General features: G+C 44.0%; 1 protein-coding gene across 3 annotated transcripts in view; it reads right to left on the bottom strand.

The window, feature by feature from the left end:
• Positions 1–1,031: 1,031 nt before the first annotated feature.
• The window catches only part of FDFT1 (farnesyl-diphosphate farnesyltransferase 1), a 41,941-nt gene continuing 26,943 nt past the window's right edge, over positions 1,032–16,029 (bottom strand). For 2 of the 3 annotated variants that reach the window (XM_086703833.1, XM_086703831.1), the window contains 3 exons: positions 13,908–14,084; positions 12,678–12,830; positions 1,032–4,773 (listed from right to left, as the gene is read on the bottom strand). In XM_086703833.1, coding sequence (XP_086559959.1) covers positions 4,552–4,773; positions 12,678–12,830; positions 13,908–14,084 — 552 coding nt within the window. In that variant the 3' untranslated portion in view covers positions 1,032–4,551. The remainder of the gene's footprint in view (positions 4,774–12,677; positions 12,831–13,907; positions 14,085–16,029) is intronic. The other variant, XM_086703832.1, reaches the window with a different exon arrangement.

The raw sequence follows: 16,029 nt of genomic DNA, 5'->3' as shown, positions 1-16,029 counted from the left end.
CTGTCTGTAGACTCGGAGCTGCTGTCTGTCCTTATCCCGTGGAATCAACATTTTCCTGCATCTGGGGGTCCTTGAAACTCTAACCGGGTGTCTCTTGCCTCAATTAGGGGAAACTAGATAAATGCCTACTTTAACTCCTCGCTGCCCCAGCTGCACTTTCAAACCAGTTTCTCTCTTCTTAGGCCTCTGCCGTTTTCATCCACCCTGTTCTGTAAATTCATCCCCTAAATTGCCTCAAGCCCTGATGAACTCTGCCCCTGCTTAAAGAGCTAAGAATAAAGCCATACTCCGCATTTTACCAGCTACAGGCCAGCAGTGACCTGTGTGAGGATTCACACAAGCAATGGCGTATCAGTGATGCCGTGACCCAGGTGTCCTAGCGGAGGACCGGCTTTCCCTGGTCCCCTCCGATGTTGGAACGGGATGGAGTGCTCGCTTCGGCAGCACATATACTAAAATTGGAACGATACAGGGAACGGGATGGAGGCAGAGCCTGTGTGTCATTCTCAGTTCCCTAGGTCTCTGATTTACACTGCTGGTTAAGAACCGTGGCTTTGCATGGGCCTAGTTAAGAATCCTAAGCAAAGATGCGTACCAGTTCTTGGGAACGGGGGAAACTGCAGCCATCCCACTGGCCTATCAACACGTGACTTCTTTCCCTGAGAGGTAGACTCACTCCAGAAGCATGGAAAGTGTGACTTTTGATGTGAATTGCAAGTTAGGAATCAGAGGGGCACCTGGGTACCTCAGTCAACTAAGCCTCTGACTCTTGATTTTGGCTCAGGTCATGATCTCGTGTCTCTCAGGATCGAGACCCTCATTGGGCTCTGCACTGATGGCGCGGAGCCTGGATGGCATGCTCTCTCTGCCCCTCCCCAGCTTGCGCACTCTCTCAAAATAAATGAACATTAAAAACAAGGAATCCAAAACTGCATCATCAAATAAGCTCTTACACCCGGTGAATACTGAAGGGAAAATTTATGAAACCCGACATATTTCAGAAGTGTTTAACAAAGGCTACCAAAGCCACAAATTTTGCAATCGCTTTATTCTTAAAATTGCAATCAGAAGACATTCATAACCTCAATGTAGTTCTAACAAATTCGACCTGCTCTCCAAATGGAGTTGAATGATCCCGTTTCCATCCTGTCTGCCACGTGCCCACCTGCAGCCCATCCTCCCCCCTGGAAGGCGAAAGAGCTGCCCTAAAACGAAGTACCCAAATGAACTTCATGGCATCCTCAGGGTCAGCTTGAGTCTTTGTTGGAAAATAAAACAATGTCTATTTAGGATTGGAATCGATGTCAATTATTTCATAAACCTCAAATTACCTCACTGACCACCACCCTGTCACCTCAGTTCAATTGGTGCCATGTTTTCCTGGGGTGCCTGTCCTGATAGATGGAAGTGACCGTCTGTGCCTTTTCGTTTATTCCCTGGAGAAGGGTGTGATTTTAGTTTAGACTTCGCATCTGAGCACACAGTTGAACCTGTCCCACTCTTCACATACATCAGATAGCTACACTTGAAAAGCATGGCCATCACCTAGCTTGTCAGAAATGCAGAATTTGGGCCAGACCTCAGTCTGCATTTGTAATTTAACAAGACTCCTGGTAATTCAATATGTTCACTCAAGTTTGAAGAATAAGGCCTTAGAGCAGTGGTTCTCAAACTGGGCTCCTGTCCAGCAGCGGTATTTGTATCGCCTGAGAGCTTAACATGCAAGTTTTGGGGTACTGCCCCAGACCTGAGAGACAAATGGTCCTAGCAATCTGGGACCTTCAGGCAACTCTGATGCTAAAGGCTGAGAACCACAGCCTTAGAGCTCTGCTGCTAAGAATAATTAACAAATGGCTAGCCATGTCTCCTCCCCTATGCACATGTGCATGCCGGACCCAGAGAAATGGTTCTGATAGAATGGGCTTCTGGGTAATTGCTCCAAGCACTTTCCCAAAGGGAGATAGGTGGCTCTGTGTGTCTGCACAGGCCTTACCTGGAGCTCTAGAAGCTCCCAGAGTGTGGAGAGCAGGTTCCTGCTCAGGTCTATTATAATGGAATTTTAGATTCAGATGGGTCAGATCCTCCTCTGAGGAAAAGCTAAAAAATACTTCACTGTAAGTAGAAATCAAGTAGACTATAGGCCAGAGATGCTAAATATTTGATGAATAATTAGCGTGGAGCAGAGTGAGGTGGCCAGATTTAACAAAAATAAAGGATGCTTAATTAGATTTGAATTTCAGATCAAGTAATTTTTTAGTAGAAATATATCCTGTGCAGGGCACCTGCATGGCTCAGTCGGTTAAGCGTCTGACTCTTGATTTCGGCTCTCATGATCTCAAGGTTTGTGAGATGGAGCCCTGTGTCTGGCTCTGCGCACTGAGTGCAGGACCCTCTTGGGATTCTCTCTCTCCTCTCTCTGCCCTTCCCCCTCTCGCTCACATGCTCTCTCAAAATAAACATTAAAAGAAAAAAGTATGTCCCATACAATTTGGGGGACATAATTCTACTAAAAAACACTATTATGTCTGCAATTCAAGTTTAACTGCGTATCCTGTATTTTACGTGGCAATTTAAGTAGAGAAACAGAAGGGCAATGGTCTTCCAAAGCACTCAGGAGTGGACAGTAGAGCTAAGACCTTGGCACAAGTCAGCAATAGGAAAAATTCCACAGCTTTACAGTCGGGAGGGACCTAGAAGGTCATCTAATAAACCTTACAGAAGCTTAGAAAGTCGCACAGGTCACAAGTGAGCCAGGAGGAAAACTTCCGGTACATCCACCTCCGACCAAGGCTCTCCACCAAGTTGTCCTGTGTTCTACACAGGACAGAACTAATCTGATACTTCAACGCACAAATTTATAACAACCTACCTTGGAATCTTTAACCAAATTCCGATGTTTAAATTACTTGGGAAATTACTGTTGAGTGCGGCTCACAGCTGTACTCCAGGTGGCAAAGGACTTTGGCTTCAGTGTGGTGACAAGTTTGTCCAGAACTGAGCCCCAAACCAATCAACCAACTGCAGCTCCCACAGACCAAAACTAAGCCATTGTGTCAGGCGGCGGCAGTCACAGGACGAAAATCAGTGTGGGTGTGCGTATAACAATGCAAGGCCAATATTATTGCTGGGGAAAACCCTCAACTTCGGTGATTAAGTCACCATCCACAAAGGACAGCAGCAAAAGAGTAGACTATATACTATGTACATGGAGAGCATTAATGGCTTCTAGAAAGCACTTTAATGCCCTACAACAGTGATTGCTCAGCTTGAGGGGCTTTTTCAAACACCCCTAGAGAGGGGTCCTCCCTGGTCCAGGCTGAGATTCTCGGTGAGTCACTGGGTGAGAACACATCACCAACCCCGGCTGCGTGGGAGTAAAGAAGAAGGCAAAGAGCGATGCTAGAAGAATTAGGCTAAGTACATTCGGCTTCCCAGCCCATCACCTGAAAACATTTTTGTCTTTGTTGAAACTTCAGTGTATAAACGTGATTTTTTTTAAAAACAGAAACAAAGGACAAAACAATAACAACAACAACCACAACCACAAGCCCCCTGGATGTAATAAAATCTGCTGCGGCTAAGAGAATCGGCCCACTTTAGAGTAGGTTGGCAGAGTTAATGCAGGTTACAGGCTGGGCAGTGAGGCAATGCTGTCACTTGCTCATCTCCGGCGGGCGCAGTGGAGCTGGGGCCAGGCAGCTGGATCCTCGCTCCTGGTACCGCTCTGGTCCGCTCTGCGGGCAGCGGCAGGCCAGGCCCCCTGGCCCTCGATCACTAACTCCGCTCTTGAGTTATTTGCCATGTACCTCCAGGCTTTCAGGTGAACTGCCCTTGACAAATGCAGAGTAATTCCATTCTTTTTTACAAACGTATCTTTACATATAGTGTCTTCTCAAAAAGTCAGCCTTGACTGGAGGCCAGTCTTCTACAATGGAGCCAAAGGCAATCCTGCAGTTTCTCTGGGAAAGCTAATCTCCTTTTAAATGAGGAAACCATTCCAGAACACCCAGAAGTGAATCCTTAGCCTTCACGTGCAGAAGACAGTTGCATTCTTAGGAAACGTGGGACCACCACCTAGAGCTACAAACACTGACATCTGCCACATTCAAATCAACTGAAGAGAAAACAAAATGAGAAAAATCAGAACCAAACCGAGAAAAATTCACTTCCTGCTAGGACATGTATTCCGAGGTTGCTTCAAATTAAATACATTTCATTAGAATTCTAGCCAGGACTCACACGAAATAAGATCTCTCAGCAACCCCATATGCAACCATTTCCTCTGCCCTGCAGCGAGGAGCACCCGGCTGTTGGCCACCTTGCACAGATGTGAGCATGCCCACAAGTACCTGCCAGCTGAGGGTGAGCTATCCTTCCCTTTTATCGTCATCCTCTCAACTGCATGTCACAGTTTCTAAAGGTCCAAGTCCACAGAGTTCTCTTAGGAATTAGAGCAGGAGGGAAATGGAGGGGGAGGGGGAAACCAACATCCTTCCTTGAAGGAAAGGTCAGTCTATTCCACGGCGAGCATTAGCTCCCACTCTTACCCAATCAGTGCTCTCCAGTCTGAACATAGTCTTCTGTGACCTGGGACAGGGTGCTCAGATACTGCCAGCTCAGGGCAGCCAAGAGCATGACAAATGACAGGTAAATAGGGGAGTAGTGACTTCGGGAGATCAGCTGACAATTGGGAAGATTCTGTGTCCTGATGGTGGAGATGATCTGTCTTGTTTTACTAGAAGATGGGTCTGAGCTGGGAATTCTATGATAAATCTGTTAAAGAAAGGAAAAAAAAATAGTTAAGTGCCACTTATGGAGTCCTAGGAACTTTATCTTCTGTGTCTACTTCTTACAATAACCCCAAACAGGTAGGTATTTTATATCCACATTTCTCTTACAAAACAGATTCAGAGAACATGAAAGGAAACTCCAAGTCACTCTACTAATAAGGCAGGATGTCAACCGAGGCCCGGTAATCCCACAGCCTGTCCTAGGGAGCAAGCAAGGAGGCCTGTACTTGGGGAGCCACCCAGGTCCTCTCTGGTCTTCGCATCCCCAACGCCTCAGAGCCAGGAACAGAGTGGAGCTTGGTAACGTCAGCATAGTTTGGGCTGGAAGAGAGCAACACAGAAAAGGGGAAATGATATCGCGAAGACTGGGCGAACACAGCCAAACAAGATGGAATCTGTGGTGTGGGCAACAGGCTAGATGAAGAAAAGCGAGAGCAGAAACAGGGCACCAGAGAGTTATCCTCGAGTCTTCCCGGTGCCTTCACCCTCCTCCACCTCCACAGACCTGACACCTTTGCTGCATCCAGGCCTCGCCTCCATGCTTACAGCCACTGCTGCCGGCTAGGCCCTCAATGCCTCTCATCTGAGCTGTCACCAACCTCCAACCTGAGCTCCTGACTCTCCTTCCGCCTGAACCCTGAAGTCCACTCGCCTGCTCTCTACGCTGTCACCAAAGAAACTAAAAACCTCTGCTTGATACCCTCAGTGGCTACCTATCACCAGCTGAATAAGCTCTGAGTTCCATGATGTGGAACACGAGGCCACCCATGACCTGGGCCCACTGGGCCTCTCCGGCCTCGCCTGCCGCTCCCCACCTGTGTCTTCTCACTCTAGAACAACTACCCGCTGTCGTCTTCTACTTTTGATGCTCTGCATGCGTCTGTTCCCCTTTGCTCACACCGTTCCCTCTGCCCGGAATGCCCCTGTCACACTCCTTCACCTGGCTAACTCACCTGGCTAACTTGACCTGTTGCTCAAGTCTTAGGTATTAGTCTTTTAGAAAACCTGCCTTGAACTCTCAGGTTGGGCCACATGCCACTCTCCTACACAGACTCCTACCTTATCACTTAGCACTGAATTCATCTATGTCTATGCGTCTCCCTCACTAGACTGCGAGCCTCTAAGGCACCACGTCTTACCTTTCTGCCTCCAGCCCAGCACCGAGCCTGGCACACAGGAGGCCCTCACTAAGCTGACAAAGCAGTTAAGAGATGACTGAGGGGGAAAGGGACAATGATGTGAGCCCAGAACAAAAAGGAGGAAGATTACAAAGCGGGCATATTTTTAAAATAATTTTTTTCCCCAGACTTTCATTATATAATGAGTATTAAAAAAAATATTTTTTAAATATTTATGAGAGAGAGAGAGAGAGAGAGAGCGCGCGCACAAGCAGGAGAGGGGTAGAGAGCGAGGGAGACACAGAATGTGAAGCAGGCTTCAGGCTCCAGGCTGTCAGCCCAGAGCCCAATGTGGGGCTCGAACCCACAAACTGTGAGATCATGACCTGAGCTGAAGTAAGACGCTTAACCAACTGAACGATATAATGGGTATTTTTTCCAGAGACAGATTATATTCTTGCCACTCTCCCACCTCACCACTGAGAGGGCACAGCTGAGATTTAGTATGACAAGAAAATAAATGAATGTGCCCACAGGTGTGCCTGGCTGGCTCAGTTAGTAGAGCATGTGACTCTTGACCTCTGGATCATGAGTTCAAGCCCCACAATGGGCAGAGAGCTCACTGGGAAAAAAATGCCTACAGAAATATGCTAATGATATCTGATACCTAATATTATGATACCAAGAATAGCTCTAGAAAGAAGAAGAAAAAGGTTTCATTGAAACTACAATTTCCTCTTTCTTTTCAAAAAAATTTAGATAATGGAGTTAAGCTTATAAAAACAAGCAATACAAAAATAAAGTTAAAAAAGGAGCCAAAATTCCCTTACTTGCCCCTCAGCCACAGGCCAGTATAGTTACTTTTATACTTTTCCTCACTATGCCCTTATAACCTCAGATAAAAATGTATGAAATGTCATACACAATAATACAGTATTATCATATACTGGTGTAGTTACTTTTATACCTCTTGCCATGTGCATATAATAAGCCAATATAAAAACATATAAAAGGTTATATATATGTATTATATAGTCTACACACTATACAGAATGGCTAGTCTATATAATGTATAAATATGACTATATTGTGTACATGAAATTATACACTTTATTTTTAAGATAGGTTATAAACATATTATGCTGTAATTTGACTTTTTTCACTCACATAATTTCTTTAATCTTTTTTTAAAATTTTCTTTCATGTTTATTTATTTTTGAGAGAGACAGAGACACAGTGGGGGCGGGGCAGAAAGAAAGGGAGACACAGAATCCAAAGCAGGCTCCAGGCTCTGAGCTGTCAGCACAGAGCCTGACGAGGGGCTCGAATTCATGAACTGCAAGATCATGACCTGAGCTGAATTTGTATGCTTAACCGACTGAGCCACCTATGTGTCTCACTCACATAATTTTTTATAGATATTTCTTTCTTTTTTTTTTTCTTTTTTTAGGTAAGCTCCTTGACCACTGTGGAGCCCAATGCGGGGCTTGAACTCATGACCCTTGAGCTGAGATCAAGAGTCAGACGCTTAACTGAGCCAGGAGCTTCTATGGACATTTCTTAATGCCAGAACCTAGAAAAAGAGGTCATTCCTTTTAAACACAACCTACGTAATGTGAACACACTATAATTTATAATCAACCCCCTCCCAATAAGGACCGAGGACAAAATGCTACAATCAGCGTCTCTGTACATTTTCTAGTTAATTGTGTAGGTAAAGTCCTAGAATTGCTTGGTCAAAGGCTAATGCACACAAAATTCTGACAAGTATGAACAGCTAAACCAAAAGAAAAAAGAAAAAAGGCTTAGAAGCATCTGGGTCGTTCAGTTAGTTGAGCATCCAACTTAGGCTCAGGTCATGATCTCGTGGTTTGTGGGTTCAAGCCCCACATGGGGCTCTGTACTGACAGCTCAGAGCCTGAAGCCTACTTCAGATTCTGTGTCTCCTTCTCTTTTTGACCCTCCCCTGCTTGCTTGCTCGCTCTCTCTCTCTCTCAAAAATGAATAAACGTCAAAAAAAAAAAAAAAAAAAAAAGGCTTATGACCAAGGACTGAACTGGAATAATCAAGTCTGGAGTGAAAAGCATGGGGTGGAGGAAACAGCCTGGCCATAGAAGAGAATGCCAGAAAGATTTTGTGCAGCCAGAAGAAACGAAAATCAAGACAACTCTGGGAGATAAGGAGCCAGAAAGGCAAAGGAGGAGACAGATGGGTAAGAGGTTAAGCCTGAGGTAAGCGTCACAGAAGCCAAGACAGGGAAGGGCTTTCAAGGTGAGAAAGATCCAGTGTCGAATTTTTTAAAAATTTGTCATTAGAGCACTGCCTTGGTGGCTCAGTCTTGGTGGCTCAGTTGGCTCAGCGCCCAACTCTTGATCTTGGCTCAGGTCATGATCTCATAGTTGGGGAGACTGAGCCCCGTGTTGGGCTCCGAGCTGATAATGCAGAGCCTGCTTGGGGTTCTCTCTCTTCCTCTCTTTCTGCCCCCACTCTCTCTCTCAAGATAAATAAATAAACTTTAAACAAACAAAAACTGGTCATTAGAAGGTCATTAAATCACCTCAGTAAGAAAAGTTCTGACAAGGAATGAACAAAAGCTAGGATGAAGTGGGTTGAGAAAAAAATGGGAATCGATAACATGAAGTACATGAATCCTTCGAGAAGCTTAACTGTGAGGGAGAGGAGGATGGGGATGAGGTAGAGAGGAGCAAAGTCAAGCCAAGTATTGATCTGTTTACTTTTTGAAGCCGAGTGGCCAGAGTGCAAATACAAACTAGAGGAGGGACCCAAAAAGGAGGGGGCTTTAGATAAAAAGGAGGCGGATCTTGAGGGGGCAAGAGGCGGGAGCAGGAGTGCATACCTGCAGGGGTTAGGCTCACACAGGAGAGACGGACAGAGAAGTGGAGACAGTTCACAACATATAATCTTGTACTTCCTCCTGTGGTTAAAGGCAGAGCCAGCGGAGAAGGAAAGGATGGATGTACAGCAGTACTTTTCTTGTTTTGAGATAGAGAGAGAGTGAGCGAGCACACAAGAGGGGAAGGGACAGAGGAGACAGAGAATCTTAAGCAGGATCCTGGACCAGTGAGGCCGGCAGGACTCAGGGATCATGACCTGAACCGAAATCAAGAGTCGGACACTCAACCGAGTCACCAGGCGCCCCCAGCAGTGCTTTTCAAACTTTATGTTCACAGGAATCACCTGGGGATCTTGGTAAAGGCAGATTCTGAGTCAACAGGTTTGAGTAGGGGTGAGGCTCTAGCAAGTGCCCAAGGGCCGCCGATGCTGCACAACACTTATGAGTTGTGAGCACAAAAAGGGCCTGGAGAGCAGGACGATGCTCTAGAGGAAGCACAGCGTAGCGTGAAATGGGAAGGTGTGCCCGCTTAAGAGAGGTTGCCCTCGCTGAGGAGTGAGCATTGGCACAGAAGGAAACAACAGCTTCTGGCCGTTTGCCTGAGTATTTGTTTCTGTCCCAAAATAGCTGGTTGAGCTTCTCGCCAGCTGACAGGTATCCAGACTGGTTTGCAGCTGAGGCCGCTCCAGAGGACAGAGGGTGTGGAAGAGCAGTGCCCACCTCCTCGGGAAGGTTCGGTGTCCCTCTAACTCCTCCTTTAAACATTAGAGTCCCATGAGGAGACCTTTACACGCCCCTGCAAGTGCATTCTTGTTACCACCAGTTAAGCCCAGGGAACTGACAGAACTTTTTGTTTTTAATCTGAGAAGCTTTTTTTTTTTTTTTAATAATGTTTGTTTATTTTTGAGAGAGAGAGAGAGAGAGAGAGTGCGAGCAGGGGAGGGGCAGAGAGAGAGGGAGACACAGAATCCGAAGCAGGCTCCAGGCTCCGAGATGTCAGCACAGAGCCCGATGCAGGGCTCGAACTCAATCTAACCATGAGATCATGTCCTGAGCCAAAGTCAGACGCTTAACCAACTGAGCCACCCAGGCTCCCCAAACTGACAGAAGACTTGTAGTCTTCCTGCAAAGGACAGACTTGGTCAGTGAGAAGTAGGATCAGGGTTAATATCTGGACACCAGCAAATAGACAACTTGCGGTCTTCAAAAAGTTTTAACTTGAAATTTCATTCATGAGGACATTAAAACCATTATCACATTTTATTCCTTTGGACTTGAAAGACTTGAGATTTTTCTGAATCAAATCAAGTATTAATGTTTCCTCCAAATCACGCTGGGTTTCACCAGAGTAGCTTTAAAAACTGATGACCTCAATCAGTGTTCCTTAAAGGGCCAGAAATTATTTTCAGCTTGGTGGGTCACCCTCTGTTGCAGCTTCTCACCTCTGCTACTGTATTTGAGGCTGCCTCAGACAAGACATATGCGAATGGGCGTGGTTTTGTTTTAATAAAAAGTTATTTACAAAAGCAGTGGGGGTGGGGAGGTCAGTCAGCTGTAGTGTGGGTACCCATGCCCCAAATCAAACTGTTGATTACAACTAGGATTTAATTCCAATGGGTAAGGAAAACACCAGATAAAATCTGAATTTTAATATAGTAACAGAACTAGCAAACAACATTTTTTAAAAATGGTTTTTTGAAATCAGTGGTCAGTATTAAAACTAAAATATTCTCTGAACTACACACTACATAAAAGGATTCTAACTGATACAAAACAGAGAAAAAGTGCCTAATAAAGTACTACTCAGTTTAGAAAGGATAATCCAACCCCCTTAGAATTGTAGTGAACAGCATACGGTCTGAAGTCAGCCAGATCTGGGTCCAAATTATGGCACCAGCCTCAAGTTTCCTTGATATTAATAGTACCCACCTTTTTGGTTGCTATGCCAGGCACACAGTAAGCTCAGAGTAAGTGCTGGCTATATGGTGAACCAGACTGTCCCAAATCTCATTAGCAGCAATTTTTTGGTCAATGGCTGAACACTTAAGTCACTAAAAGAATTTTAGGATTAAAAAAAATTTTCTTTAGTTTTCTCTTACGCCTTCTACAGGTACCTCTGGTAGAAATGCTGAAGTCCAAAGCTTGTCAGAAGACAGGGCGGAACTCCAAGGAGAATGTGCAATATGCCATAGAAATCAGAGGAAATAACTGTTTTTACAGAATTCTATTTAGAGGAAACCACTATTACCAATTGCATCCCTGTAAAGGCATAGCCAGAGGACTGGAAGGAGGCAGAAAACTATTAACAGCAATAGTTACCTCTGGGAGGGGGGGGGAGGAAGATCTTATTATGTTTTCATGTGTTTCTGTAGTATTTCAATCTTCAGTAAGAACATACCTAAGGATCTCAGAGCCACCCACCTCCCTAGTGTGACAGTCAAAAAAAAAAAAAAAAAAGTCTCTAGACATTGCCAAATGTCCCCTGCAGGGAAGGGGGTACTAAAGTATCTCCAATTAAGAACCACTGCTAGGGGCGCCTGGGTGGCACAGTCGGTTAAGCGTCCGACTTCAGCCAGGTCACGATCTCGCGGTCCGTGAGTTCGAGCCCCGCGTCGGGCTCTAGGCTGATGGCTCGGAGCCTGGAGCCTGTTTCCGATTCTGTGTCTCCCTCTCTCTCTGCCCCTCCCCCGTTCATGCTCTGTCTCTCTCTGTCCCAAAAATAAATAAACGTTCAAAAAAAAAAAAATTAAAAAAAAAAAAAAAGAACCACTGCTAGGGCGCCTGGGTGGCTCAGTTAAGCATCCAACTTCAGCTTGGGTCACGATCTTGTGGTTTGTGGGTTCAGGCCCCACATCAGGCTCTGTACTGACAGCTCAAGAGCCTGGAGCCCGCTTCTGATTCTGTGTCTCCCTTTCTCTCTGCCCACCCCCTGCTCACACTCTCTCTCAAAAATAAACAAACATTATTTAAAAAAAAAAAAAAAAAAAGGAACCACTGATCTAGGACCTAGTGATTAGAGTTTTAGCCTCTAAGAAAAGGCTTTTTTGAACCTAGTCATATATTATACCCTCCACAGAAGGATATTTGACTTGAACAAGTATGTTCTGTTTTATAGGATGGTTTTGGTACTTGAAATGAGATTTGCATTAGAAAATTTAGAAATCGGGGCGCCTGGGTGGCTCAGTTCGTTAAGCATCCGAGTTTAGCTCAGGTCATGATCTCGCAGTTTGTGGGTTTGAGCCCCACGTCGAGCTCTGTGCTGACAGCTCAGAGCCTGGAGCCTGCTTCGGATTCTGCGTCTCCCTCTCTCTCTGCCCCTCCCCCACTTGCATGCACACCCTCTCTCTCTCTCCCTCTCAATAATAAATAAAAACATTAAAAGAATTATAAAAAAAGAAAAAAAAATTTAGGTATCATTGCAACTTGATGGTTTTCCTTTGCCAAAATTCCCTACTGTGGTTTCTCAGTTGAGGCCTATGAAGTCATAGAAAGTACTGGATTGGGTGTGAGGCAATGTGGATGGACTGGGGTCCCAGATCTACTCAGTCAGATACTGCATTTGCATCCACAAGACTTAGCCTCATTTTTCTCACCCATAAAACAAAAAGCCTGACTGGCCTCTAACATCAGCTTTCAGCTCAAAACCTATGGTTCTGCTTAGGAGCTCCACCCTAAAGGCTTGCTGCCTTTATGCACTCTCACCAGGGTGCTGTGCAACTCTGAACAATCAGTAACTCATGCATACACGAACTTTCCAAATAAAGGAGACCAACTCCTGTCCTGTCTCTTTATACCATGACACAGTAAGTTGTTAGGATCATCTAATATTCAAATATAAACTATTTAAACAATGACATTATTTAAATACTATAAAAAATAGCTAGAAATTATCCAGGTAGTTAAATAGAAACCCACCTCTTCCATATACTGGTATATTATAGCTTTGACAGCTGGCATATTGGTGGCATCCATCATTAGAGTTACTGCTTGTCCTTTTCGGATCTTCACTACGCCTTTGAACACCTGCTGGTTATTGTAACAGGCAGCCAAAGTGGCAATGGCCATTACCTACAGATATTAGGTGGGGGAGATGAAAGAAAATGCTAATTCATTTCATTTCATGAAAGAAAAGAAATGGTACTATAGGCAATCACCATTGTGAAAACGTAAAAAAAAATCTTCTATAGAATAAGAAAGTGCCAAAGAGCTAAGATGTAACTAACCAAGAAAAAGTACCCATGAAGAAAGCATATCAAAACTTGTACCTTTCCCACTCCTCCCTTCCTCAACAACAGTCTCAAGTGATCTTTGCAGTCTTAAATGATTCTTTGGTTTGACCATGAAAACTTTTTATTTGGAAAAAACAAACACGAGCCAATACAACATTTTCTATGCTAGAATAATGAGTCATAGAGCTGAAAAATGTATCTCAAAATAATATCTGCAAAGAATTTTCTATTTTTCCTGCAACAAACATAACCATCATACATGAAAAAAACCAGCATGGAGGAGGGGGTAGGGCACAAATGGGAAGGAGGGATAGTTCCCAAGCTCAAAGGTGTATTATTCCTAGGATAAACGGAAACCCATGTCAGGCCTACAGATTTTAGCTCCAACAACCATTCAAGATTGGCCATTAAAAGATTAAATCGAGTTTCCAAATCAGTTAAATCCTAGAACTTTCATTTACTGGAGTTAAAGTAATTGGTAAGGCATTTAAAAAGTGTAAGCTCCTAGGATATTGAGGGGCTAGGTCCATAGGGTCAGGTTCTGTTTTCATGAGTCTAGGAAAAGCATAGCAAAAACTTGGCGCTTAAGACTTTGTAATGACAACACCTTCACCTACATTTTACCCAGCACTCCCCATAAATCTAAGCCAAAGCCCTAGATTTAACTGTGAGAATAAGGATCTAGCGAGGCTGAGCTGAGGGTGGTGGTCATAGAGCAAAGGGGAGGTATGGTGAGATACTGTCTGCCTCTTCGCCAGCAAAAGAAAACAGGCCAGAGTCCTCTTTTTAAGGAACCATATTCCGAATACAGCAAACCAAAATAGTAAATGCATTCTATCCACCCCCATCACCACCACCACACCACTGCCTGTAGCTTCCACCTCTCCTCTACAACAAGAACAGCAGCACTGCATACCTGTGGAATAGCACAGAAGTTAAACACACTTTGGTTTCTAAGTCTTGAAAGGTAAGTGATGACATCTGGGATGTGGTGTAGTGCGTTGGTTATAAGTTCGTTCAGGCACTGCACAGCCGAGTCAATATTCTGTGGCTTAGCAAAATCACCCAACTTCTTAACATACTTGCTCCAAACCTTAAAAAAGAAGTCGGCATGTGCATAAGGGAAGAAGGTTTCCAAGCAACATGAAAGAATCTTCATGAATAAGAACTATGATAGACAGTAAAGTTTTTCTTAGCTGCGGACTCCTCTTTCACCAAGATCAAATCTGTTTTAAGCTCCACACAGGGGCTATTTGTGACAGCCAGTCAGGGTCTGATCACAACCTGGGAGTCAGTTAAGTTTCTGGGAAATTGTCCTTTTGGGAAGATTAGTACAGCATGTAATACAGCAATACTTTAATGACTTCAGATAAAGAAAACTTGTGTTATTCAGAAGGCATTAGTCTACTCCTGAAAAAAATAACCAGATATATACAAAACCAGCTACAACAATACTGCAGGCTAAACAGTAAAATTCTGAAGATGGTCAGGTCTCCAAGTAATTAGTGATTAACATTACGTACCCAATTCCAAGACAGAATGCTGCCAAACAATTGTATTTGGGGAAAATGAGCTAAGTCTGTACTATGAGAACATTACCTCCTCGGATCTTAGTAACTCAAAAGTGAAATGACATCTTCAACTCCAATGGTGGGACTGATTTGACAATTTTTAATGTTAATATTTAATGGAATCTCTAGGGGCACACGGGTGGCTCAGTCGGTTCAGTGTCTGACTCTTGATTTCAGCTCAGGTCATGATCCAGGATCGTGGGATTGAGTCCCGAATCGGGCTCTGTGCCGAGTGTGGAACCTCCTTAAGAGTCTCTCTTTCTCTCCTTCAACCCCTCTCCCCTGCTCGTATTCTCCAAAAAACAAAACAAAACAAAACAAAAAAACAAAAAAACAAAAAACAAACACACACACACACACAAATTAAACATCAGAAAAAAATAAAGTAGTTTCTGAAGCTAGCATAAAACTTACTTTCATCTTTGGTAACCATTTTTTTTAAGTATTTTTTTTTTTAATTTTAAGTTTATTTATTTATTTTGAGAGAGAAAGTGAGAGCAGGGAAGGGGCAGAGAGAGAGAGAGAATGAATTCCAAGCAGGCTCCATATTGTCAGCACAGAGCCCGATGTGGGGCTTAAACTTACAAACCGTGAGATCGTGACTTTAGCTGAAATCAAGAGTCAGACACGTGACCAACTGAGCCATTGCACCCCATTTTTGAAAACTCTTAAGCCACCCAAAGAATGACACTCATTGTAACCTTATGCACTCCCCCAAATACATGACTGGCCTAATAGGACTAAGAGATTCTATGGAAAGTCAAATTTGTTATCCATTCGTAATTTGCACCTTAAACACACTCAGATTGATGGTACTAGATCAACGATGGTACAAGATCTGCAGAACTTGGAGAAAATAGTTAATAAACCCCTATGTATACATCCACCGGCCTCAACAATTATTGACACTTGGCCCGTCTTGTTCCATCATGCAGGTTCTGTCTGTGGCGTTGGCATCTCGCCTGTGCCCACTTTTGTCTTGGAGCTCCTGGGGGTGCTTTGTACAGGTTATCCACGGGCTGGGTTTTGGGTGTTTGTTTGGATTTTTCTGTCGAGTTGTTTCATCTCTTTTTGAGAATTTGGGAAAAATCCCCAAACCATGCTGCTGCCACCATCACTACCATTTTTTACAAAATCCAAACTTCCTGCTAATAGATGCAGAAAGGATGACAGAATTAGGATAGCACCTTTTTGGCCTCTTCACTGATAATAAGTCTAGGGAGCGACCACCAAGAAGAAAAAGAACCCGCAACTTATAAGGAAAAGAAAACGATCATTAGATTTTCAACAGCCAGTCTGTAAAAGCAGAAGAAAATGGGAGTAACACATTTAAGGTACTCAAAACTATGAGCTAAAAACTTCATAGCTAGAAAACACTGACTTTCAAATATCAAGGACACAAATTATCTTCAATATGTATAAACATGGAGAATTATTATTCTCATGGCTCTTTCCTATCTACCAGAG

The sequence above is a fragment of the Puma concolor genome, chromosome B1 (genome assembly GCF_028749965.1).
Source record: "Puma concolor isolate L17-30 chromosome B1, mPumCon1.1.hap2, whole genome shotgun sequence".
Taxonomy (NCBI): Eukaryota; Metazoa; Chordata; class Mammalia; order Carnivora; family Felidae; genus Puma; species Puma concolor.
Note: the sequence above shows the minus strand (reverse complement) of the source record. Positions and strands in the feature narration are given on the sequence as shown.